At 47.6% G+C, this 27,322-nt stretch overlaps 5 protein-coding genes across 5 annotated transcripts; all 5 read left to right on the forward strand.

The window, feature by feature from the left end:
- Window positions 1–296: 296 nt before the first annotated feature.
- On the forward strand, window positions 297–4,194 carry F4813DRAFT_392352 (oxysterol-binding protein; the record flags this gene model as incomplete). The annotated part of the gene is made up of 3 exons (XM_049247267.1): window positions 297–316; window positions 399–2,961; window positions 3,013–4,194. 3 exons carry the CDS (start codon window positions 297–299, stop codon window positions 4,192–4,194), a joined length of 3,765 nt encoding a protein of 1,254 aa, XP_049096806.1.
- An 826-nt stretch (window positions 4,195–5,020) lies between these two features.
- Window positions 5,021–7,388, forward strand: F4813DRAFT_369569 (Thioesterase/thiol ester dehydrase-isomerase). The gene is made up of 4 exons (XM_049244440.1): window positions 5,021–5,374; window positions 5,557–5,643; window positions 6,145–6,963; window positions 7,036–7,388. The coding sequence occupies exons 1-4, from the start codon at window positions 5,273–5,275 to the stop codon at window positions 7,084–7,086; spliced, it is 1,059 nt and encodes a 352-aa protein (XP_049096807.1). The 5' UTR covers window positions 5,021–5,272; the 3' UTR covers window positions 7,087–7,388.
- Window positions 7,389–13,701: 6,313 nt separating this feature from the next.
- On the forward strand, window positions 13,702–14,907 carry F4813DRAFT_392354 (uncharacterized protein; the record flags this gene model as incomplete). Its single annotated transcript, XM_049247268.1, has 3 exons — window positions 13,702–13,947; window positions 14,004–14,101; window positions 14,157–14,907. 3 exons carry the CDS (start codon window positions 13,702–13,704, stop codon window positions 14,905–14,907), a joined length of 1,095 nt encoding a protein of 364 aa, XP_049096808.1.
- A 6,052-nt stretch (window positions 14,908–20,959) lies between these two features.
- Window positions 20,960–22,968, forward strand: F4813DRAFT_392355 (uncharacterized protein; the record flags this gene model as incomplete). Its single annotated transcript, XM_049247269.1, has 3 exons — window positions 20,960–21,051; window positions 21,104–21,221; window positions 21,352–22,968. The coding sequence occupies 3 exons, from the start codon at window positions 20,960–20,962 to the stop codon at window positions 22,966–22,968; spliced, it is 1,827 nt and encodes a 608-aa protein (XP_049096809.1).
- Window positions 22,969–23,426: 458 nt separating this feature from the next.
- On the forward strand, window positions 23,427–27,229 carry F4813DRAFT_369595 (uncharacterized protein). Its single transcript, XM_049244441.1, has 2 exons — window positions 23,427–24,317; window positions 24,371–27,229. Exons 1-2 carry the CDS (start codon window positions 24,038–24,040, stop codon window positions 26,539–26,541), a joined length of 2,451 nt encoding a protein of 816 aa, XP_049096810.1. The 5' UTR covers window positions 23,427–24,037; the 3' UTR covers window positions 26,542–27,229.
- The last annotated feature ends 93 nt before the right edge of the window (window positions 27,230–27,322 follow it).

Consider the following 27,322-nt stretch of genomic DNA (forward strand, 5'->3'; position numbering starts at 1 on the left):
AGGGGGGAAAATGCTTGTCTTTGTGAAAAGACACCGTTGACATTCAATCCTAACTACCTTATCATTCTATCATTCTATCATTCCTAACCTATTAACTGCCCAACTAAATTCCACTCTCCGATTTTAACCTTTCGCTTCTAATCTTGCTACTAATTCCTCGTCGATCATTGAATATGCTGTACTAACATCTTCTTTCACCGTCAAATCTTCACTGCCAACTTTCTTTAAAACAAGTTGCCTACCAGTCTGCAATTTCGGTACCAAACGGTACCGGGATTATATCATCTAATTTCAATATGTCGGATACTGGAGAAGGGTAAGTAAATTTACTTATCAGTTCTGCTATGTAGAAATACCCTCCTAAATCATTGTACTGACTGACTCGCTTCGAAAACTAGCCAGCATAAGCGGTCCAAGTCAGCCGCCCTCTCCCTCCTCCGACGCAAAGACAAGGATAATCGTAATGATGACGATGCTATCTCTGAAGATGGATCGCAAACCTCTGGGCTTGCTTCACTTCCTATTACGAGCACCTCCGCCCCCGCCGTTCCTCTGTCCCACCAAGCTTCCGTCAAGGGTCATAGTCAAAAGATGTCAGTTGGTCGGATCCCATCCCGCGAGCCCGCCTCTTTAAACACGAATCGGTACAGCCTCTCCGTTGCCGACAAGGGCTCGTCACTTGAACAATCCGTTCGTAAGTTCCGTATCGTCGAGGCTTTACGGAGCGGGAACACAGCTGCAATATCCAAGGCTGTTCGAGAAACATCAGAATCCGGACCTCGCGCGAGTACATCTTCTATCAGTGGAGCAAATGCGGGACCCCTGGATGACACGACCGTTCTGCACCTTGCCATTCAGTGCGCCGAATTCGACGTTGTAGAATACGTACTCTCTGATGGCGCCGGATATATTGACGTAAACGCTCGGGATAAAGATGGGAATACGCCATTACATGTGGCTGCTACTCAGGGGCGTGCACCGGTAGTTCGGCTGCTGCTGGAACAGAAGGATATCAACGATGCCGTTGCAAACAACCAGGGAAAGCTCCCTTTAGATGTCGCAAGAAATCCCGATATCTTCCAACACCTGCAGCTCGCGAGGACCTTATTCGTGCAGGATAAAGTTAAGCAAGTCCAAGAGCTCGTGCAAACAGGAGCCTATGATACCCTTGGTCAGGTTCTAGAGGAGCCCCGTGTCAAGACAATCCTAGACATCAATAGTATCGAGTTACCTTGTGACCCCGTGACCGTTCAGGCGGGTGGGACATTGCTTCATGAGGCCGCCCGCAAGAGAGACACGAAGTTGATCCAAGCTCTTCTCCTTCACGGTGCTGACCCATTCCAACGGGATCGCAGAGGCAAACTCCCTCAGCAGGTTACCAACGATGATATTACAAAGGCGATGCTTAAGCGATCACCTGCTGCGGTAGCTGCTCAACGTGGTATCCAGGAGAAGGCGGTACTCGGGCACGCGACTTCGCAAGGTGGCCCTGGACCAGCTGTCACGGGGGACCCTCTAGCTGGACGCGAACCACAGATGAAGGGTTACCTTAAGAAGTGGACAAACTACCGTAAAGGTTACCAGCTGCGCTGGTTCGTCCTTGAAAATGGTGTTCTGAGTTATTATAAACACCAAGATGACGCAGAAAATGCTTGTCGGGGAGCCATTAGTATGCGCATCGCCAAGTTATACATGAGCCCCGAAGAAAAGACGAAGTTCGAGATCATCGGGAAGTCATCAGTAAAGTATACGCTGAAGGCTAACCACGAAGTCGAAGCTAAACGATGGTTCTGGGCACTGAATAATGCGATCCAGTGGATGAAGGACCAAGCAAAGCAGGAAGAACGACAGAAGGCACAAGGTGCTGAAATGTTACGGCAGGCTCGGGACAGCCTTTATAAACCAGCAGAACCTTCTATTACCGATTCTCATAGCGAAGTGGCAAGCACAGGTGAACATAGGAATAGTGTACAGTTATCCCGCCTTTCTTCAATACATGTAGGGAAGGGATTTGGCTCGCGGGCTGGAGTATCTCATGCTAGTACCACGGGCAGTGTAGATGACGAATTCGTTGATGCCGACAGCCCCGAGATTAAGGGACAAAGTAACGGAGCGCCTACAATCCCCGGCGAGGTCGATGACGACGACGACGACGACGAATACGTAGATCAGTCAAGCCGCGGTGAAGCTCCGACGGCAACTAAGGACGCTTTTAATATTACTGCGCAGTCAGCAAGGCTCCAACTAGACACACTAGCATCCGTGAGCGCAGCGTTACAAGCGGAAGCAAACCGGAATCCATCACTATCACTTTCGGATCCTAAAGCAGCGCAAGCGCTTGCGACGTACGACGCAGCGATCCGAAGTCTAAAGGGTCTTATGGGAGACCTTCTTAGGATATCGAAGGATCGCGACGCACATTGGCAATATCGTTTAGAGCAAGAAATTGAGATGCGGCAAATGTGGGAAGAGAGTATGGCTAAGGTAGCCGCAGAACAAGAAGTCCTAGAAGCAAGAGTCAGCGAAGCCGAAACGAAGCGAAAGTTAGCTAAACGGGCACTTCGTGAAGTCATGGGAAGTACTGGCGAATCCAGGCCAATTACCAGAGATAGTTTCAATGCCGCGCATGCGGAGGTGTCTGGTGCCAACGAGGATGAGATATCCGACCCATTACACTCGCCGTCGTTGAAGAGCATAGGGCGCAAATCAACCTTACACTCTCATGCTATCGAGCTCTCTAGCGACTCAGAATCCGAGCAGGAGGAATTCTTCGATGCTGTAGATGCAGGAGAAGTCGATGTAGAACCGATGCCGCCGTCTGACGTTGTGCCGTCCGCTGGTTCCGGACAGGACGTCGTAATATCAGGGATAGACGTCAGCAGTGCATTTAAAGGTTATGAGAATGGCTTCAGGACAAAACTAAAATTGGATGAAGACAACCGACCAAAGATTGGTCTATGGGTAAGTTCGCAGACACTGTCAAGTTAATATTCAGGTGCTGATTTCTTTCAGGGTATCTTGAAATCTATGATCGGTAAGGATATGACCAAGATGACGCTGCCAGTATCCTTCAACGAGCCAACTTCTCTGCTATATCGAACTGGTGAAGATATGGAGTATGCAGACCTACTAGATATGGCAGCAGATCGATCAGATTCGATCGAACGCATGCTGTACGTCGCTGCCTTCGCGTCGAGTGAATTCGCGTCGACTATTGGTCGCGTCGCGAAACCATTCAACCCGCTTTTGGGCGAGACGTTTGAGTACGCGAGACCTGATAGAGGCTACCGCTTCTTTATCGAGCAAGTTAGCCACCACCCACCCATCGGCGCAGCGTATGCGGAATCCGCAAAGTGGACTTACTGGGGTGAAGCCAAAGTAGACTCTAGATTCTTGGGCAAATCGTTCGATATATATCACCTTGGCACCTGGTTCCTGAGGTTACGTCCTACTGCTGGCGGCAAAGAGGATTTCTTCACGTGGAAGAAGCCCAAATCGCAAGTAGTCGGCATCATTACCGGTAACCCAGTCGTAGACAACTATGGTCTCGTGGAAATCAAGAACTGGACGACCGGAGAGACGTGCTTGCTAGATTTCAAGCAGCGAGGTTGGAAGGCATCCAGCGCCTACCAGCTTTCTGGAAAGATTTTAGACGCTGATGGTCGGCCGCGTATGAGCCTGGGTGGCCGTTGGAATTCCAAGCTCTACGCTCGCCTTACGCCCGGCTTTGAGGCTACCGTTGAAGAGCCGAAGGACACACGAGGAAGCATTAGCGATCCCAGCCGAGCTTTCATGGTCTGGGAAGCCAATTCCCGACCTGAAGGCATCCCGTTTAATCTTACGCCATTTGTGCTCACTTTCAACCACATAGACGAGAATCTCAAGCAATGGATTGCCCCCACCGATTCCAGGTACCGTCCGGATCAGAGAGCGATGGAAGACGGCGAATATGACTTGGCGGCGTCCGAAAAGAACCGGCTCGAAGAGGCGCAGCGAGCTAGGCGAAAGACGAGGCAACAACACGGCGAGGAATTCGCCCCTGCGTGGTTCGAGAAGACGACATGTGAAATCACGGGGGTAGAGTACTGGAAGTTCACTGGCAAGTACTGGGCACAACGAGAGAAGTTCGGCAGTGGGGATCCTCACGCGTGGGATGGCTTGGAGCCGATCTACTCGTCTGAAGACCAGGAGTAATGAATCTTGGCTAGTAGGTAGTGACGTGGCTGCACATGATATACAAGAGGCACATGCGCAAGGGTTATTAGACGAGTATGAATGAAATGAGGCATTGCTACTTTGACGATTATAAAAATGACTGTCAGGTGAATGGGCTAACATTCAATTTGTTTAGTAAGTTCCTTATTATGTATGAATTCAGAGGCAACTGAGTCTTGTATGTATGTATATAGCCTTAGCTACCAGCTACTATAAATGTTAATTAAGAAGATAGTAAAATAGTAGTATGTATTTGGCGACTACCTACCTAAGGTATGTACGCATGGGTCTTTACAAAGAGAGCTGTCATATGTATTCATGTGCCATAAGTTGCTGCCTGCTATTAATACTTGCCGTGCCTTGATATGGAAATAACCTAAGGACTTTTACATGTGTAAGGAAATTGTCGGCCGGCATTTGGGAACATTTAGGTTGGACAGCGAGTTCTTGGCGCGGGCTGCGGGCCGTGGTCCACTCTTGATTCCGAGCCTCGGTAGAAAAAAAAAGAAATAAAAAGTTCGAGGCATGGGGATTTCGTAAGCAGATGCTTTGAGGCAGACAATTGGCCCACAACCTTAGCCTCGATCTTATCGGCTACATGATTTCGCATGAGGAAGCGAAGTCTCGCAAATAGGAGAAGGTCGATTAGATTGGATATCTTGAAGGCTTGTTTTTACATATTTACTTTTACTTAGCTACTAGGTTTCTTTTTTTATTTTGTTCTTTGTAATTTCATCTATTGTACGGAATACGTTATAGGTAACGTCCTTGAGCTAATTGTGGATTATTTTATTTTACAACTTACAACTTACAACTTACAACTTACAACATATAACATACAACATCAACATCAACATACCAACATACCAACAACCAACATTAATCAGCTGGCATAACAAAACATCACATCGCATCACATCGCCTCTCGTCGTGCGACATTAACCCCTGAGTCTGCGTCGGGGATCCAGATCGGTTGTCAAATCCCGCTGCAAGCCATAGGAACGGGAAGGAGAGACGTAAGAGGCTACAGACAGTTGAAGCATCCGAATCCGACGATATGGGCGTATTCCCAACGCTGGTTCGGCCGCCGCCGCTCGACACGTCCAAGGCGCCTATCGAGAACGCGCTCGAGCTAACCGAGCTGGGCGTCATCGGGCCTGTGAGTTTTTTTTTTTTTTTTTTTTTGCTTTTTATTATTTATTACAGCTGGTTGCCGATGACTGCTATACTACCTATAACTATATGATGTAATTAGGTTGGTTATATGTATTGGTGTTATGCGTAGTTGTCTATTTGTGTACGAGGGAAACGCCGCTGACTCGTGCTTTGCTATATATGTAGGACCTCTTCACCAATACGCGCGAGCTCTGGCATCCACCTGGCGCACGGGGGATCTACGGAGGCGCCGTCATTGCGCAGACGCTTGCTGTATGTACATTTTTATTAATTTCTGCCGTTATTTATTTATTTATTTTACTGCTTTTGCTTGTTGCTACTTATGTACTCCTCCCCCTTGCCCCCATCTCGTATGAGACACTTGTTTGCCTGCCTGTTTGTTTATTTTGGTCTGTTGGAAGACGTCTCAACCGTCGTCTCTCCGAGCGGAGGGTTGCTGGGATCGGCATCCGGTCGGCTTTTGCCTCGCCCCGGTGCTGTGCTCCCAAGGACCAACGACCATAACCTTTTCTCTCCCTTCCCACACCTACTTTCTTCCCTTTCATCTCACCCGCATATGCAAAGACGGGATAAGGCGGGCTGGGGTACGATAAGTCCCATGGGATCCCAACGGAGAGTTTCTGCTTGCATAACTCGTCGTGCCCCCCCAACCAACAGCCAACCATCTAACCTACACGACTGCGTCATGCAAGCCGTCAGCTGACTGCGATGAAATAACCAACCGACTAACATGATCTCCCCACGGCTTTGTAGGCTGCCCAACGCACCGTCCCGCCGAACTTCGTAGTACACTCGTACCACTGCTTCTTCGTGCTAGCAGGCGACTCTAGTGTACCCATTTTGTACCATGTTGAGCGTGTGCGTGAGGGCCGGTCCTTCTGCACCCGTACCGTGCAGGCCCGCCAGCGCGGCCATGCCATCTTCACCGTCACGTGCTCGTTCGTGCGCGAGGGCAGCGGTGGCGAAGAGTCGGTCTCGCACGCTGTGTCCGTGCCGGCCGAGGCGCTCGCCCAGACCCCTCCCGACGACTACCAGGACCCGCCGTTCCTGCGCCGGGCCGGCGACGATCCGTTCCAGAGCTTCCGATGCAAAGCCCCCGGGGACGGCGACGGCGACGACGACGAGAGGCCGCCCGCGACGAAGCGCGTGTGGCAGTGGGTTCGCGCGCGCGGCAAGATCAGCGAGAAGGGCGGTCTTAGGGCGCACCTGAGCGCGCTGGCGTACGTCAGCGACTCGTACTTCATCGGCACGGTCAGCCGCATCCACCGACTATGGCGGTACCCGGTGCGGCCGGACGACATCGGGAAGCTGGAGCCGGACGTGCGGAAGCATCTGGAGCAGCTGAACGAGTGGGAGGGGTACGGGACGCTGGAGAGTACGGCAAAGCGGCCCGAGGTGGGCATGATGGTGTCGCTAGACCACTCGATTTACTTCCACAACCCGAGCAAGGTGCGCGCCGACGAGTGGATGTTCGTCGAGATGGAGAGTCCCTGGGCGGGAGACGGCAGGGGCGTGGTTATGCAGAAGATCTATAGCCGCGACGGGACGCTGCTCGCCACGGCGTTCCAGGAGGTGAGTTCCCCCGTTTCAATCATTTCGTGGTAGTTTTCCCCGGCTAACGAGCATCCTGTGATGGATCTATAGGGCGTTGTAAGATTAAAGAAGAAGAGCAACCAGGACAAGGCCAAGCTATAGAAGACCGTTGGCTAGCCTTGCTATGTAAGAGGGACAAGGGTAATAGAAAGGGACCTAGAGAGGTGTTTGTGCGTGCGTGCTTGCTTGCTTGCTTGTTAGTTAGAATGGAGTTTTGTACGTTGGATGGGATTTATAGATTTGTTATTAATAGCTGTTTGGGAGGGCTGCATATTACAAGGGCATATGGAGAGGTCTCACGCGAGTAGATGCGAATTTTTAGATTGTAGTAGATACCTACCTACCTACGTATTCCGTACATAGAATTATACCCGTTCATATGTCCAATTTCCCAGCGAGAGCTTTTTGCCTTGCTGTTATAAAGCTCTTTACTACATAGCATCCGCCCTCGGGGCATTTTAGGGTATATACCGGATTTAAGACATACTCGATTTAATAGTGCTAAGGGTATACCTACAAGAACACCGGTGGTCCTCATGTATGCTAAATGTACTCGGAGGTTCAAGCAGGTACCTAACCTAGGTTAGACGTGTACCGAGGGACTATATATCTACCTATTTACAGCTTCCGCAAGTCGGCCATGTGGGATGTGGGATTTGGGGCAGCTACAATATATCATTTGTCAGGGCCGATACACTACTTACTAACTTACTATGTATGATTCACGCGGCGTTGGTGTACATACCTAGGTTAATTACTAAGGCAAGCGAAGGGATGACTGAAGCGGGATCCTCATGCAGGTCGACTTGGCTAACCTAGTCGATTTCTCCCCCGGCCGTTTTCGCCGGGATGGGACGTAATCGGGCGGCACGACTTTTGAAGCTCTTCGCGTCGGAGAGTTACCGGATTGTCGCGAGATGGATCATCACTTGGTGAGAGGTGAGGTAATGTGTTCTGTTCGGAATCTCTCCGTGAGGTCATATACATATGTACCTACATAGGTAGATAGGTGGAAATGCGAGATAGGGCGGTGATGAGGGATAGGGTTTATATGATTAACATGATAATAAGGGTTTCCGGCTACTTGCCTATCTGTCTCAATAGATGGTGAGGACGGAAGTAGGTAAAGGTAAAGTAGGTACATCCCCTTTCCAACATCCCCTCTTACCTCTTATCACCTACAACGCAACAAGCTAACTGAAATCTGACGCCGAGGATAGACAGGCGGCCAAAAGGAATGAGAAGACTACGGGCGAAACTCAACCCGCGGTATCGGCAGCGCAGCAGCAATCTTAATCTTACAACCCGGTTCACGGTCCACGGTTCACGGTCCACGGTTCGCAAGGGTTACAAGAAGAAGAAAAATCTCCGGCCGGTTCGAATCGAAAAGCTGCGGGTCCCGGAGTCCCAAGGAGAAAACTCGGCGATGCTATATATTATGTAAAAATCACTCACTCAACCCAGGCTATCGGGAACAAAGCTCCATCGGAGCTGTCAAGCTTTTTTTTTTCTTTTTTCTTTCTTTCTTTTCTCTTTCGAGTCTTGAGCCAAGCTTAGCCCCGTTGCCGCCTTACTCATTTTCAGCTTTTGCTAGCTCGGCCATTGAGAAGGTTCCGTGAAGCCTTGCTGCGAGACGGGCCGATAGGTTTCGAAATAGTTTTTTAATTTTATTTTATTTTTGTTGCGCAAATTTAACTGTCTCTTACTACATAAGACGCAGAGCCGCGGTATTTCCACGTGGCGGGGCCATAAGCGTTTAACTAAAACATTGGGTTTTTTTCTTTCTGGACTAAGATTGTGGAAATGGTAACGTTCCTCGGTCGAGTTGGTTAGGGAGTAGGTAGTGGGGACGGTACAATACACGTAGGGCTAGAAGCTTGTCTTCTCCTTTTGGTTTTGGTTCTGGTTATGAAAAGACAAGCTTGGCTTAATAGGTAATTTTAGAAGATTACGTGTTACGTTCATGCATACCTAGATACCTCTAGATACCTACTTAGTTCAGTTAGTTACGCGTAGCTTTAGTTGTTGGTGATACAGCACATGGTTACATCATGTAGGTACCTACCTAGTTATATTATTCTATACGAACTTCTCAAACCCGAAGTTAACATGGCCAAGTTAGGGATGCCAAGTCGATATATCCGTCACCAAAAACCAACTAACAAGTGGCTGTGAAGGACCGAGTTTCAGATTATACCTACGGCAAAGCAAGGCGTCGTGACCGTTTGATAGCGCGCGGAAATAGTTCACGATGCACTCTGCTTACAACTGCATATACCCAAGTATGTAGGTTAGAGCGCGATGTTGGTAAAAAAGACTCGATGATGTCGACCAGAACCGGGATTCGGAGCACGGACGGTCGATTCACCAAGTTCCGCCAGCACAAACACACGGATTTCCACAACTCAGCCCCCGTTTGTATCTCGAAGTCTCTAAAGTACCTAACCTTAGGTTAGAGAGTTGATGAGCTAAGTGGCCCTCAAACATTGTCCCACTAAGGCTGATCCACGTCCCATTGTTATGTATGTATGTATGTAGTAGATAATTAGGTGCCTAGGTATGTAAGAGGGTAAGAGGGTAAGAAGGTAAGAGGGTGAGAGGGTGAGTATGCTAATGCTGTGATACCCTTTCACGATCCAATTAATATCCTCGGCCGGCTTTAATATACAAAAGCCGACCCGCCGAGAGGAAATTGGGTCGTTTCCATCGGCGTCCCCTCGCATGTGAAGCTAGGTTAAGCACCTACTCGTGGTCCTCGATTCCTACACAGACGATCGCGGACGAGTTTGTGGAGAGCACCTACATAGACACCTACATAGATTAGAGATTTATTTCCATTTATTTCGATTCCTCTTCTCGTGACACAGACTGCACCGGGCTAAACAGGGCTGCAGAGATCTAATCATTGTATTGTACATGATACAGGGTTACCTAGGTACCTACCTACCGTATGCAATAGCCTGCCGGATCGTGAAATTTCATGAGAAATGAGGGACTTTTTGCCCCTGTTACTCCCTGACGAACCTCAAATATGAGTCAATTTTTGAAAGGGACGGCGAACGGTAGGCGGGTATGCAAAAGTAAGCTTGTGACATCGTGACATGGCCTGAAAGAAAGATATGTTGTTCGATTGATGTCCTAAAACGTTCAATGCTATTATTCATGGGCCTTGCTATGGTAGCATTTTTCGGGCTAGGGGTTTTCCCTCGGAGAGCGAAGCTCGACTCGCTAATGTAGCAGCCGAGCACCGAACAACAGGATCCGCTATTATTGTCATCATTCTTATGGTGTTTTACTTGTTGTTTGTGTTTCCATAGAAAAATATTATACTGCAACTGCAACTTGTCTGATTGTCTGCTTGCTTGCTTCATTGATTGATCGATTGATTAATTAACTTTGATGGCGTGCGAGCTGATCGATCGCCTTTTACTCCAGCCACCCAAGCCATCCCCGATCAAAACCCAAACCCTCCTCAACCGGATTCTTGGGTCTGGATCTTGTACATATATCATTATATCATTTAATGCATCTTACATCTTTAGCACTATTAATGTCGCGTGCATTGCTCCATCATACTCCATTCGGCAATAGTTAAGAGGTGGACTTGCCTTGTATGGAATTAACCTTACTTTGGTTTTACCATAGTTATGTAACTATTCTATCCAAACACGAATGCTTCGTTCCGATTCGGCCGATGTATAAATCACATCCGGAGCCGATACGGCATTTCCAATTGTCCCATGGTACTGGACCATATTGGGAAAGCTTGTTGTGGGTCCTAGGGGCGATCATATGTATCCTATGTATTCTCCACCTTTTATCCATATTTTATCCACCTCTTGCATTGACCAATAATATTTAACCAGTAATATTTAACTGGCATTCCCTCTTCTAGAATTGAGCTGAAATCTGCTGCACCTGTTGCATTTTGGATGCCTCTTTGCTCCGTTGCTCCTCACCAAATCCACCCACTTTTAGCCAAAAGCGGAACCATCTTGCATTTTCATGTTTTTATGGCCTGTGAAAGTATCACTTACTATATTATGTGCGACCATGTACATAATTAAGCCCAGCTAAGCAAATGGTGAGATCATCATTGCCTTATGTCGTTCGAGTCGCTGTCGTATACCTAACGATAAGGGTGTTGAACCTTGAAGTTGACTGGGTTTCCCCGTAGCCACGCGTTCGTTATATGGCAAAGCCAAGCTAAACATGAAAAGCGGTAGTTCAAAAAGGCGATTTGCATAAGACAAACAGGAAACCCATAAGAGGATTCTCCGGATCTGCCAAGTCCTCTCCTTCGGGAATGCGCTAAACGGGGAGCGCCTCGCAGGCAGGTAGGGTGTTCCACAGAGGATCTAACCTAGGTACGGGTTACCGCTTGTTACCTTGCATCAAGAGGTCGCTTAGAAGGAACCAAGGCTTTATGCTTATTTAGAATGTGCATACCTATGCTAGCATACATCACGTAGTCGCCAGATGGAAAGAAAAAAAAAGGAAAGGAAAAGGCAAAACTTAAAAATGTCTCTGATAACCCGCGATGGCTGAGCAGCCAAACCCGATGAGGCGCAATGTCATCATTATGATGCTTGGTGTAAAGTACATACAGATAGATCAGATCATGACACTTTCAGTTGCCATTAGCGCGTTTTAGCAGAGCCTCAGGGCCTATGTACGGGACTCAGGAGCTGTAGACGAATGCGAGCTACATACATACAATACCTACCTACCTACTTACCTATGTACCTAGGTTAAGGTATTGTATATACGAAAACTACTTAGCAGCCCTAGCTAACATACCTATGTTGGAATTACAAAATAGCGCTTTACGCTAGAAACGGGCCAAGTATCTCCCGCCCTCTAGAATTCTAGAATACGTATCGTAGCTCATAAACGTACCGAGGAATTTATAAAATGGGGCAATGCATTTATGTACATATTGTACGAGGTACGCCGTATTTTCTAATGGAGTTCGGGATCTGGACCAAGACCCTAAAATTTGGCACGGGAAAATATGTACCCTGAAAAATAAAAATGAAATAAAAAGAACAACTCAGAATAGTGTTGGTGAAACAAAAGAAGAAAAAAAAAGAACAAGATTTAATCCCTTGCGTACGTTGGAATTGTATTTGGGAATTGTATTTGCGAATTGTATTTTGCTGAGATAACTCGGAGTTAGCGGGTTGGTTAGTCGAGAAGGTCAAAAAGAGCGATGGGAAAGCTTAAGGCCTAAGGCTTAAGGCAGGCTTTAAGGCTTAAGGAGTTTAGGAGTTCAATACCGTAGATGCATTAGTGACGGAGCGGTTGCAATCCGCTATGCAAGCTTGTGCAAACATCAGTTGATCAGAGGATGTTTCTTGGCAACCGTAAATCGATTTGTCCATAGCTGTCATAAAACTATTCCGTATACATATACATATGTAACGACAGGGTTCAAGCTATGTAAAGCTACCAGGGTTTATGCTACAAGGTTGCATAACTAAGTAGCATAAGTCCGACGTACACACTTTTACCAACATTGGCCCGGTTCACGTTGTACGCTTACTGAGCCTTGAGCCACTTTCCCATGGCCGGTGACTTTTCGCGACTTTGAACTCCGATCGTCATGTAGATGCATGTATCTACTTGTCACTTTCCTCTGCCACCGATCCTTCACCCAGGTCGCTTGAAGTAACTTAGTACCTACTTGCAGATATGGAGGAATGGTATCGTGACAAGCATTGCCCAAGCGGCATTACGAAAGCCCTGCTTCCTGTAAACAAGAACTCAAAGCTGGATAATTATAACATAGTTAAACGGTATTACCTTGAGCTCTAATTCGACTTGTGCTACCTATATTCATATATACTCATACTACCCCCCTCCCCCCCTCCCCCCTTTCCCTCGCCCGTCACGACATTATCCCTATCCCGTTGAGCTTAACATACTCGAGTAGTAATATCAGAGCTCTGTGATAACTACCTACCTAATACATGACGCTATACATATAACCTCGGCCCTTTGTTACACTTCATAGCCTCAGCACAGTATATAAAACTCGACACATACACACAAAGACGTTCATATAATAAATATATCACGACTCTCCGATCCTAGGAAGCAAGCCACCAAGAGTTCGTACGCATCATCTTGACACAAGCCATTGGAGTTCCTAGGACGTAACTGGACGTAACTGGACGCAACATATCCAACGGGCTCCCGGGTTCTATCAAAGGACTTACAGTTACCAAAATCGACCAGTCAGCAACAAGTCACTAGCCCAGCCCGCTTAGCCCGCACATTCGGACATAAAGCGCGGCCGACTTTAAAGACGATCCCCTAGTCGATTTTCACTTGATACTGCTGGGTTCCCAAAATAAAGTTACCGGATCTAAACCGCAACATCACATAATCGTCACGCCCTTAAAAGCTCGGTTCACTCTACCGCATTATTAATCCCAGTTCAAGAGTCACACATTTTACCCATCGAATTTCTCGAATTTCTCGAATAGTCTCTGACCCTTTTTTATTCCTCTCTTCCCCTCTTCTACCGTTTTGGTTTATTTACCTGGTCTTGAGCTTGGATTCTAAGTTTGATTTCCACAATTGGCCACTTGTAGCAACCACTCTGCATATATATCAGAGCCCCAGCCCACTTACACGCTCGCCTGCGTAACATATTGCCCCTGCCGCTCTAGTACCACACATAAGTGTCGCCTCGTTATCAGATCTCTCGAAATGGATAGTGGGATGCCAACACCTCCCGTGGAGGACAATATCAAACCTTCGATGTCGTCGAGAAGGAGTACGACTTTTAGTAATAAGGTAGTCAAGCCTATACATCGAGGCGGAAAGCGAACAGCTAGCCATTCCTCACATTCTCCCACTCACGACCACCCCCCGCCTCTATCGCCACATGCTGTCGACAACAGGCATAAGCGGGTTTGGAAGGCGTGTGAACGATGTAGGATGAAGAAAACCAAGGTTAGTATCGTCATATTTCGGCTCAAGTTTATAGTTTCACTAACTTGATGCTGCAGTGTGACGGAGAGTTCCCGTGTAAGAGGTGTAAGGACGACGGCTTGGTATGCACAGCAGGTACACGAAAAAAGACTGAGTACAAGCAATTACCCAGAGGGTATGTTAACTAGCCCCTGCTTTGAAATAGTGTCTAGAAGCTAATGGGAAGCAAGATATGCCGAGGTTCTGGAAAACACCCAATTCGCTTTAATTGCTACCGTCCACAAGTTGTATGCCATGGTCAGGAATGGCCAATCTTGGGATTTGGGGGAGCCGGAGCTCAACGATAGGGGTCAACCTGTCATCCACAACATCGCGACCAAGCTCGGGTGCATTCGACCCAATGCAGACGCCGACCTCCCACCTCACTCGGTCTTCCCTGAGGACGAAGCGGGCCTAGCAAAGCTGGCAGCCGAATTAGATGTTCAGCAAAGAGAGAGGGAAAAAGAGACACGTGCTACGGAACACCGATCGGAGACGGAGTCGAATTGTACGAGGACGGACCGGGCAAGCTCTTCGGAGCTCGACCATTCAGACTTCGAGCAAGATTATAGGAAGGCGATATTAGGCAACCAAAACTTACAAACCATGTCGCCGCAGAGCTTTACGTCATACGATGTTGACGTGAAGACTATGCAATCCGATGTCGAGTCGACGAGTCTTTTTGCTGTTCAGTCGCCTTCTATCCCGACAACCTACCCAGCGTGGAATATGAGCAGGCCGAGCTCTATGGACTTAACACCGCAATACATGCAAGGTATGGATATGGACATGGCAGAAATGATGCTCAGCCAAGGGCTAGTCGAATCCGAATTTGGGACGATCAAGCCTCACATGATACAATGTGCGAATCCAGAAGTTATGTTAGGGGTAGGAGATCCGATGATCTATTCCGGGTACAATATGGAATCATTACGATCATGATGAGGAATTAGGTTATACAGGAGTATCTCAGGAATATCTCGCAACACCTCGGGAAGAGAGGGGGGGGGGGGCGTTCCGGAATTCTCTTCAGCACTTACACACATAATTGCACGGCGTTCAACGGGTTGGCCGCAAGGGTGTATGCTCAACCCAGTTCTGGATTTACAGAAAATACTGGGGAAGAAGCAGTTGGGTTCCAAACTATAGACGCAGCCGGGCGGCTAGAGGGAGAAAGAGAAAGAGAGAGCCGTCTCGGCCATCGTTGTATTAACAACTACGGTAGAGGGGAATGCATCTACGGCGTTGGCGGGTTTATTTCCAGCGTTATGTCCATAGCTAGCTAACATCTTCGATGCCCCTCCTTGATGTTACATACCTCTGAGGGGCGCTTCTTGTGTCCGCTCGGGTCGCGGCGGGCAACGAGTAATAACACAATGAGACCACGTTTACGATAACTTGCCTGATATTTTTTTTTTTTTTACTATTTCTCTAACGAGCCAATCTTCTCAATTGTGAATTGTGAAATGTGACCTGATGAGGTCATTTTAATCGAATGTTTAATTATTCAAGTTTATATAACCTTACCTTACCTACCTAAAGTACATATGTTTAATGGTTGATTCTCTTGGAGACACGGAGATAAGAAAAGCCAATTGCTTCATAGAAGTAGTCGGGGCTTGGCCGACGTGTTTGCCCCGCGTTATTAATAATGGTGAACCATTTCTAAATCATGCCTGGGGGGGAGAGACTGGATTAGAGACTGGATTAGAGACTGGATTAGAGACTGGATTAGGGACGGAGGATGATGAGTAAAGCGTCAAAAATTTGCACTAATAACTTCCCTAACTTTCCCATTGCTTATCAACCCTTAGCGGTATGGATGCCTACCTAACCTAATGATCCTACCTAATGATTTCAAACGGTTCGGCATGAAACAAAGGCCGTTCCCGCCATGTCACTTATTAGTTCAGGTTGCTTACCCCAAAATTCCCCTGATCGCCTCAGCAATCCCAAATCCTATTAAAGTAGTAAGTTCATAAGTCTACGTAAGCAGCCTACAGGTCAGTTACACTAGCAATCCTCAGTATTTCTTGGTCCCTACCTTGGGTATTGTACCTACCTACCTAGGTACCTAGGTATCCTAGGCAAGAAAGAGGAAGTACCCCGGAGAACGTGTGAAATCGATTCATCATGTACCTTTAAGTAACTACCATGTAAACAAATAAATCAATCATATATGGTTCGTTGCGGATGCGTCTTTGTGAAGCTCAGCCACGATGCCGCGAAATAACCACCTATACGGCATCCCTAGGTACCTAAGGTATTGGGCGGTCAGTGAAATTCCCACGTATTCGTTTTCTTATATATTAACCTAGGTAGGTACATACATACATATTCCTTCTCCCTGGCCGTCTGGGCAAATGAACAGCCCGGGTGCGGGAGCACACGGCCTCCGCATAAATACCCGACTTACACATTATACATTAGATACTACACCACGCACCACGCACATACATATTATATGATATATCCTGTACGTGCCGTTTGGGGGCGACTCCCCGATAAATATGTAAAATGTAAAATGTAAAATGGCAGTTAATAACAGCGGTACCATCGCAGCGGTAGCACCTAATTCGTCATCGGCACCCATCCTGGACCTGGACCTACCTACATAAATACTTCATACCTTACATACCTAGCCTAGCTAAGTATACAACTTCGACCCAGGAGCTATATCTGTCTCTGCCCTTTTCCTAACGAGATTGGGAACGCAATAGTTGTCCACGTGGACACAAATCATGCATGCAATTAGTCGGTCAGGCACGGACACCGAGGAACAGCAATAAAAGAGAAGGACTAAACGCTCCGGAGCATAACTTCGCTGTTGGGTTTTATCTCGACTGTCCCCCTCCACCAACTTCAGACTCGGGGTCGGGGTCCGAAAACCAGCGGAGAGCGGGATTGAGAAATGGCCCGATCCCGGTTGGGGTTTTTTATTTTTTAGTTTTTCATTCTGGGCTGATCTCAAATTCCCACGTTATTCGGTACTTGCTGCCCAGAAGCGTCCAATTATTCTCTTATCTACGCACGGCGCCAAGTTGCCCAGCGGCGACTAGTAAGGACGGTGCCTGATTCCTAGCTGAAGAATCTTACTTTAGGACCAATGGATGAAGATGATACATCGTGATACCAATGCGCGTAATTATCTGGAACTACCTAATGAGCATAGCCATCATGGTGGTGTTTGTGTGTAGTGAAACTAAAAAGAATCGTAGTAATCTCGGTCGGGTAGGGCTCGTCTCGGCCCCGATGATCCATCATAATTCTTTATCAATCCCCGAGAAAACATGCATAAAAGGATCTTATCTGCGGATCTGGACATGCATGCATAAAATATAAAACATAAAACAACTAGGTTAACTACACGTTTAATCCTACTTAACTATAATATAATATGTATACCCAACTAGTTATGTAATAAACATGCCCAAGTTTATACCATTAGTTAACTAGTTATTTGTTATAAAGCACACACTCTCTCTCTCTTTCCCATTTTATGCGCGAGGTTTATGCACGCGCTTGCGGTTCCTATCAAACCCTTGCGTCGATCGGCCATCTCATCTACATACATGGTAGAAACAACATACATAACAGATGCGATTACCAATTATACTTCGGACGTAACTCCATGGCGACATTCATACATACCTACCTAAATAGTATTAGCTCGGCTCACTACCGACTGCTCTAGCACGCAGATACTAACTGCTTGAAGCGTAATTAAGAATATGTAGTCCGGTAAGGCTAAACTACCTAGGTAGGTACATAAACAAATCGCACGGGCTTACATATCGCCAATGTTAAAGCGCTATGGAAATTCTCTGTCATGACAAATCGTGAAATTATACTACTGCAGCATAATGCTTCTTGATAAGACAAATCGTCTCATTCCGTAGCAAACTACCGCTCGAGCTAGTTAGATCGTTACGTATATCTCGTCTGATGAATCATCAGAGCCTGGAGCCGGTGGGGTTCTCTCATGCGCCACTTTGCGGAGCCGATGCGGACAAGTTTAGTATGTCCTGATTCAGTATAATCACGGATTTAGTAATTGCACATAGGTACAGAACTTCCCCCACATAGGTACAGAACTTCCCCCGCCACGGGATTTTGACTTATGTACATATCACGTCTTATGAGAGTTTCAGTCATCGCCCACCCCTACGTACGTAGAGTACAAGGTATGCACAATAGAATCCTACTACTTATTTGGACCGAGAGTTCGACCTGCCTGCTTGTGGGTAAGGTGACTAAAGAGGGAGGTTTACCGAATAACTACTATGTACTATAATAGAGTACGGAAATATAACGGGAATATAACTTTCTATAAGTTTAGCAAAGTATGTAACCTAGTAGGTAACTTACGGACCTGGCTGAATTGGGATATTTTAATTCTTAAAAGATAGTCGGGACTTTATTAGCCAATGCTTATATTGTGCTTATATTGTCCGGTTTAGTATCTTATTAGTATATCAACCAAAAAAAGGTTATTAATGATGAATAATCAAACCCGTCCAACCCCGTCTCGTGCCACTAGCGGAATTCACATTATTGCTACTAAGCCTTACAATTGCGGATTTTAAATGATGACGAGAATATAAAGTTTGCTAGGCTACCTTAGGTAATTAATTATCCCATATCCAAACGCCTTAACGCCGATCATTCTCTAATTACTACCTACTACAGAAACATCACGTTCCCCTCACACCAACTTCACAAATACACAAGTACCGTAAATTACCTACCTACCCTTCACCAAGCCTTAAGCCCAGCCTATCTCCACACACACACACACACGCACACATCGCCCGCAACTAGCCAGTTCCAACAACACGGCTCTGGGATCACCTCTGCCGCACCCTTGGTGTCAAAGCGGACCTCGTTGGAGTATAGGTAGGCACAGATGTATGTATGTATGTATGTATGTGTGTATGTACCTCATACATACATACCTACATAGGTACCTACCTACTCCCGGCGGTCGGACTTTCGACGTCGTACGAGCCGTCCGTCCGTCCAAAAGCCGAGATCGCCTGCCAGGAATCCCGCTGCCAGGGCGGGCTTTTCGTTATTAGTCCAATGGAGAAGGGCGGACAATTAAGTGCTCAGACTAAGCCGCCGCCCTGTTGATATACCTAGCCAGCCCAGCCTGACTGCAGCTGCTGCGATATAACGACCTGCATAGTATAGGACCGGTGATAATCCCGTATCTCCGGTTGGGAAGTCAGACTGGACAGATTGGATGTCCCTGTCCCGCGCGGGAGCCTTGCTGACGCGGGATGTGTAGGTAGGTAGGTAGGTAGGTAAGATATACAGGTAGGTTACACGAAATCGGCGATATACATACACACACCCTGGCTTATACCCGTAAATCTACCTAGCCTACTTATACCATAGTAAGATGCGTCACTCGGGATGGCTTATATGTAGAGCACAGCTGAGTTATTACGGGGTAACTAGCAACGAAGGAAAATCAAAGGATCGTCACGAGATGCATGCGAAGTTTATGATATAATATAGGGCAATGGATGGATGCCCTGGGGAGGATTTCAAATAGCAAGGGGAGGGGGATCTGATGAATCTAGAGGTACTAGCCAAGTACTTCTTGAAAGTCACGATGGCATACAACTTTATACGCAACTCCGGGTTGCTGATACAAAGCCCTGCGTGGCCCTTTGATGGGGCTGAGGTAGAGTTTGGATTATTCTCCATTCGAAAAAAAAAAAATAATACTTGTCCCGTTAGTTATGGGAATGTTGCAATATGAATGAGTACCTTACGTAGGTGCCTAGTCCATATAAGAAGAACTGTCTGGAATAGAGACTGGAGTTCTTTCAATTTCTTGGGAGATGAGAAGTGTTATTCGAGTATCTACATACAGCCTATACGAGAATAAGTACATTAAATCAACAACATCGCATTAATGACAGACTAGGAAGTGTTTCGAAGACAACCACAAATACATATATACCTACGTATGTTGGTTTAGGCTGAAATAATATTCCTATCGACAAGTGATACATACAAGTGAGGATCAAATTGAAAAGAACATGTGAAGCAACCAGATCCACCACGACTCGTACACCATCACACAGCTTCACCCACCTCGAGACTCATAATGACTAAATCATCGTCATCATCATCATCTAGCGACTACACCTGTAATATCTAACCTACACAAGCAACAGCATCTCAGCAGATATCCAACGCCTCCCCCCTATTCCATACCATAACAACGCGAGGCCTCCCCAGACCACCACCACCACCACCACCACCACGTTTAATTTCCATCTCCGCCGTCCGTCCACAAACTACCACAAACTAACTTCCTTCCTTCCCCAACCTAACCTACCTCCCTCCCTCCCCAGCTCTCCCACCCCGGCTTCGAGACATTTACCACAACACGACTCTCCATCGCGAATCTCCCCCAGCAGGCAAAAAAAATCCCGGACCCTGTCTCGGGCCCGCGGCCTCCAGGGCCTGGCATTTCCGCAGATGCTGAGACACGTCATCTCGCGAGAAACCGAGAGACAACAGACAGCGAGTCCTGGCCACCTAAAATCTGCCGTAGACACCGCCGTCGTGAGACGTGCGCTCGGCTCGGCGGCACCCACCTGGCGGTGTCTTGGACCGCGGCCCTGTTTTGGGTCGCGGCTGGGCGTGAACGGTTGTGCAGGGTGCGTCGCGTGTATATCGCGAGCCTGGGTTTGGAGGGTAGACGGAGCTGGGAAGTGAGGCTGAGGGTCGTACTGGTCTGTCTGATAATTCATTGATCGAAGACCTTGTGTTCCTATATCGTGATGGATGATTCAGTTACCATGATGCACTTGGAAGAAACCTTTATGATATGTATATATAAAACGAATATATCTCTCGCAGCGGAGAAGCTTTTATTGCTATCGTGTATACATAAGTCATTCGTTATATCTTAGACGTGCTGTTCATACACTTACTTCATATACCTACCAACTTCGCTCTTTACCTACCAAAGATGTTCGCCATCACGTCAAACCAGTTAGCTAGCTGGATCCTATGTCTGTTCATACTCGCCGTCCGCGCACAGTCCGGCTGTAAACACGATGAGTATGTCCCTGGTATCGAAAGCAGTCCTAGAGGAGTACTAATTGCCTGGCAGTTGTTATAATGCGCTTTTCCAATGCGACTCTCCGCTTGCTCTTGCAGAAGCTTTGAACTATTGCTCAACCGTCGGGCACTACGGTGCAACGAATTATCCGCCACAAGCAACAGCCGCAGTATGTATAACATCGCGCAACTCCGTCACCCCTTATTGCCTCTTTGTTATGGACGAGGCTCGTGAACCACCTATTAGAGACCTCTTATAAGCCCCCAGAGACAAATAATCGCTGACTTCGAGTACTACAGTGCGGCAATACTAACAAGCGAGCCTATATTTCAGCCTGTCAATGCGGCGTCGCTTGTCCTTCTTTTCAGCCTGCTACGGCGTTTTCTAGTACTATTGTACCAACTCTGACAACGCTCGCTACTTCCACTGTCGCTTCAGGAAGTAATGGTCAGTCGTCATCTAGCTTTCCCACATCGGCCACACCAGCCGCATCCACCGATAGCGTTCATGTAGGCAGTGCGTCTCCTTCTAGCGTACTTAATTCGATGGTGTCAAGCGTCCCGGATCTTGGGTCTTCGGTCTCACGGGGACTATCTTCGTCGATATCTACAGCATCTGGCGATACTGGGGGCGACCCGTCGTCACAGGACCCAGCTTTGAGCACACAAGTGACAGTTTCCGATCCAGGATCGGTACTCACAATTTCCCTTTCCGATTCCACTTCGACGGCCACGGCTTCACTTTCTACGGCGTCGGTCTCGGATGATCCCTTATCCGTTTCCTTAAATGTCTCTAGCACATTGCCAAGCACATTGTCAAGCACACGCCCGGGATTTCCTGGGGGACAGTCGTCAAAAACGCTATCGACACTCACGTCGAATAGTTCTCGTCCGGCCACAACCTCGTTGAGCCTTGCATCAAGTAGTAGCTCGGCTCCTTGGACGAATACAACTCGTACTTCGGGGGTAGGATTACCTCCCTCGGCTGACGCTAGCACGGTATCGTCAACCTTGTTAGATTTAACCTCGATATCGACATCGTCGTTTATGAGTACATCTTCGTCCGGCTATCCTATTGGTGCTAACTCGACGGTATCGTTGAAGTCCGTGACGGATGCCTCGATTTCGTTGCATGGCTTAACTTCGACTGATACGACGTGTACACCGACACCGACGCCAACTTCGTCAACCCCTTGCCCTAGCTCTTCCTTTTACTTCCACAATTCGACAATGCATACTTTTGCTCCAAGCGTCACTGAGGATTTCATATCCACCTCGGTCTTCGGCAGTTCGACGCGTTCATCGCTAAACCGCACATCAAGCACTTCGTTAACTTCAACAACCAGCGCAACCCCGTCTTGCACTAGCACTTCGAGCTCCAAGATGATCGAGAACGGCGACTTCGAGCAGGGCCTGTCCCCATGGAGTATCGACATGGTGGACGTCATGTCAACGAGCTACTCAATAGCGCGCCCCGGGGCCAACGGGTCGTGCGGCGCGTTTCACGTGCATATGCGGCGGAACTCGCAGACGGACGACCTGCGGGCAAATCTGCGGTTAGTTAGTCCGCTGATCTCGCCCCCGGCCTCACCGGGCATGGCCTGGGTCGTCTCGTTCTGGGTGCGGTTTGGAAGCGGGCGTGCCACGAACTCATACGTTAATTTGTTTGCTAACGGCGAAGTGGCGCACCGAGTGGATGCCGCGGACAAGGGAGCTACAAACTGGACGCGTGTAGAGTTTCCCTACACAACGGCGTCTAGTGACCATATGCTCCAGCTCGTCTTCTCGTTTGCGTTGGGCAATGCGCCGTCTAATGACGTGTGGATTGATAAGGTAGCTATGGATGTGATGGCTGCTAGTTCGGTGCCGGTAGGACAGGGAATCGCTGCCATGACTTCGAAGGCTAACGCTTCTTGAAGCAGCAGCTTCTTCTTTAAGCTAGCACTTGTATTATCCGGTGTCGCATAGATTGGAAGGATGAGAAGTACCTAAGCTGGGGAGTTAGTCCTGTATTATGTTTCTTTGTTGTAACAAATAGGTGTAACAAATGTAAGGGTATTATATAGTCCCCGAGGATATATAGTCTTATAGGATCTCATACTACTAATTTTCAAGTTTAACTGTTGTTGAGAATGAGATTGATCTCATCTAAGTAAAGTCGAAGTAGAAAGGTGTAAATGTTATATTTGGTGGAGCTTTCTCGGCAGCTTCGGGGTCTTTGTATCGAAAGCAAGTTTGAGTTACCCCACGTCCACTCTTGGTATAAATTAGGTACGTACCTACCTACTTACCCACCTACGTCATCTTTGGTTGGAATCTTTTGGGAATAAAATATCAAGTCTTTTGTTATTGTCATCTTCGTCTATTTGTTGCACCGGAAATGTACCTAGGTATTTTCTACCATCAAGTACTTGACCCGACAGCCCCGCTATTCATGCAGTTATACAATATACCACCCCTACTGCCGATTTATAACTTCCATGATTTGTCCAAAAAGTTCACCCTCAATTTGATTGGACATGCCCTAATATAGCATATACTCCACCTTGTCAAGCTCGCACTTGAGAACATAGTTTCCCAAATTCTTCCCATCCAGCCATCTTGGAGCTTCAACCTTCTTGTATTCATACGCAGAATTTACTTCCGGTTAGATTGCGCATTGCGCATTGCGCCCCGTGAGAACCGCTAGGACTGACGCTAGAACTGCCACTAGGCTGGTCAACCCCTCAAAGAGCCTTACTATTATTGCAAGCAATCTACAAGTAATGTAAGCTCGTGAGAGCTGGTGAATCCGGTGTATGGCCTGCAAGCTGCAAGCTGCAAGGCAGAAGCAGAGGAATATTGGTCAACTGCGACCAACCGCGGCCAACTCTACTACTAGCAACCTTACTACTAGCAACCTCTTACATCCTATCCTTCTTCACCCTCCCACTAAAGATCCAACCTACAAGCTCGTGTGTGATTCTGTTAGTCAACTTAGGTCAAGATGATGTCAGCACAGCTCCAGCAGCCTGAGAAGGCTGGAACCAAGCTGTCAGCTTCCGAGATCAACTCGAGTAACACAGCTATCTCGTCCGGGGCAGCACAACTCATTCCTACTGAGCTCAAGCCACTCAGAAACCGTGTCCGAGATAGCAAGAGCCCCTACGTACGAGCGCACTCCGATAGTCTGGTTGCCTGGCAACTCCTAGACGACGATGCGATCAGCCGAGCAACTAAAGAGAATAAATTGATATTCCTTAGTATCGGCTTCCTCGCGTCCCATTGTATGTCGATACGCAGCTGGTATTACAACTAGACAATGCTGATTTGCTCCTAGACTGCCACATTACGAGGCAAGAGTCTTTTTCTAACCCCAAAGTCGCATCTCTACTCAACGAGAATTTCGTGCCTATTCTAATCGATCGTGAGGAACGACCCGATATTGATAACATATATATGAGTTATAATCAGTCTCTCAGTGGAAGCGGAGGTTGGCCACTAAATGTCTTCCTTACTCCAGAGCTGGAACCCGTCTTCAGCGGGACTTATTGGGCCGCGCCTGGTGTCCAGGACGACGTGGGGGCGGAAAATGACGGAGTTGAGAAGCCGCTCGACTGGCTTATCGTTATTAAGAAGGTCCTCGCTTCGTGGTTGGACGAAGAGCCTCGTGTTCGCGAAGAGGCAAAAAAGATGATGGTCGAGCTGAGCCATCTCTCGGCGGAGGGTACCCTGAACCACGCAGGCAATGATTTCTTGTCGTCTAACTCTCCTACTCAAGTAGAAACGGCTACTTCGAGTTCCGATCATCCCCATGAAGTTTATGGTGAGGTCGACTTGGACCAGATCGAAGAGGCATACGAACGGATCACAAAGACTTTTGACCCCATGTTCGGTGGCTTCGGCCTCGAGGATAAGTTCTTAACCCCAGCAAAGCTCTCCCTACTTCTGAGAGCTACCCGATTCCCGAAAGTCGTCCAGGATGTAGTCGGACCAAACGACTGTAAATACATTAGTGGTATGGGCTTGCATACCCTTCGAAGGATTGCAAACGGCGCGGTGCATGATCATATAGGGGGTGGTTTCCATCGTTATTCTATTACGAGGGATTGGTCATTGCCGGCCTTCGAAAAGATGCTGATAGACAATGCCTTGCTCCTCGGTCTCTTCTTAGATGCTTGGCTTTTGTCTGGAGGCACCAAGGACGGCGAATTTGCTGATGTGGTGACTGAAGTTGCCGATTATATCGTTAGTGATAGAATGCTGTCACCAAATGGTGGATTTTTCACCAGCGAGGCAGCGGATTCCTATAACCGAAAGGGAGATAAAGTCATGCAGAATGGAGCCTACTACCTGTGGACTAGGAAGGAGTTTGACGCTATTGTTGGTGATGAACAAGATAGCGCGATCGCGGCCGCGTACTGGAACGTCCAGGAGCATGGCAACGTCGACCGCGAATACGATCCTCACGATGAGTTCCTCAACCAAAATGTCCTCCATATCGTTAAGAACTCTACGAGGCTAAGTAAGCAGCTCGGGATCTCGGAAGGCGAGGTGAAGCAGCGAATCCAAGCTGCTAAGGTGAAGTTGCGCTCTCATCGGCAGAAAGAACGAGTTCATCCAGAGGTTGACACGAAAATTGTCACAGCGTACAATGGCATGGCAATTGCTGCCCTGACACGAACAGCTTCAGCTTTAATTAGTACCGATGCTGATGTATCAAGACAAGGGCAAAAATATTTACAAGTAGCCAAGAATGCAGCTCGGTTCATTAAGAACGTGCTCTGGGATAGCCACAAGAAAGTTCTCTATAGAGTATATTCTGCCGGTCAAGCATATATTGAGGCATTTGCAGAGGATTATGCTTTGTTGATTGAAGGACTCGTCGAACTCTACCAAGCTACGGCCGACGAGTCGTGGCTTGAATGGGCCGATGAGTTACAGCAGCTTCAGATCAAACTTTTCTACGACAATCCTACACCAACACCTACGATGGCAAACGCTAGATGCGGGGCCTTCTACTCCACGACTTCGAGTGCGCCGCACACGCTGCTTCGCATAAAGGACGCTATGGATACCTCGCAGCCGTCCGTCAACGCAGTGTCTGTGTCGAATCTCTTTAGGCTAGGTGGGCTCCTAGGCGACGAGCAGTATACTTATCTGGCAAAGGAAAGCGTCAATGCCTTTGGTGTCGAGATGTTGGAGCATCCGAATCTGTTCCCTGGCTTGCTGTGCGGCATCATTCCCTGGAAACTAGGTGGCCAGCACTGGCTCGCAGTTGAGGAGAAGCCTGTACCTGAGAAATTAAGGGCATTCTATAAGGCTCCCCGCGCGGCCTTATTCACACTTCGTTATCATGCTCTAGGAAAACCGAATGCCTGGCTTAACAAACGAGACTCCCGGGTTTCAACCTTCCCACGAGAACAAGGCGTGTACAATAGGTCTCTGGATGGTACGTATCGCAAATTAGGTCACAATGATCTACTCCCGTTCAACCCAGCCCATGAGTAGGTACCCTACGGCTGGGGGGTTTCCACGAAAAAAAATATCGAATAAGTATTAGTGGAAAACGTATCTAGAGATGCATGAAATGAAGGTTTCTCCTTTTCGTCTTGGGAGGGAGCATGGATCAAGATAGATACCAGGGGGGTGTCTACGGGACAAGGCTTACGGGGATAGGTTCACGTGTATGTTATATTATTTTCTGCATTGCTTGGCGATTAATTGGTTGGTTGGTTGGTTGCATATGTGTATGAAGTCTAGGGGGAGGATGACCATAGTCCTGAACTTTTGCATGAGATAAACGTCTGTCTGAATGTCTGTTGCGCCGCGTTTTTTTTTTTTTTGATGTTCTCGTAACATGTATGTGGTTCGAGGTCTATCTCTTGAACAGAGTTCGTTGGGGGTGACTCTAAGGGGGTTATCTATTTGCCTCGGAGTTGGTCGTCGTAGGGGTGTTAGTATGTGTGGCATGGAAAGGAGGGTTGAGCATTTAGGTCCTGAGGAGCGAGCCTTAATGTTTCGAAGAAGGGACCAGTGCAGAAAGACCTGTGGCGTATGCTATTTCGTTTCTTGCTACGTTACTCTTCTACATTGACGTCTGCTATGCTGTCAGGCCAGAAACGGGTTATTGAATTCTTGTACTGTCGATAGTTAGGTAGGTACCTATCTAGGTAGCCAAGACAGTCTTCACCTTGAATGGCTATGCGTGTAGTTACGCAATTCCGAGTAAACACCTTCAAGTAAGCGAGCGAGCGAGTTATAGCAATCGAAGCGTTTAAATCAAGTCCGG

This window comes from Daldinia decipiens (assembly GCF_022478715.1).
Source record: "Daldinia decipiens strain CBS 113046 unplaced genomic scaffold F4813scaffold_34, whole genome shotgun sequence".
In the NCBI taxonomy this organism is placed as follows: Eukaryota; Fungi; Ascomycota; class Sordariomycetes; order Xylariales; family Hypoxylaceae; genus Daldinia; species Daldinia decipiens.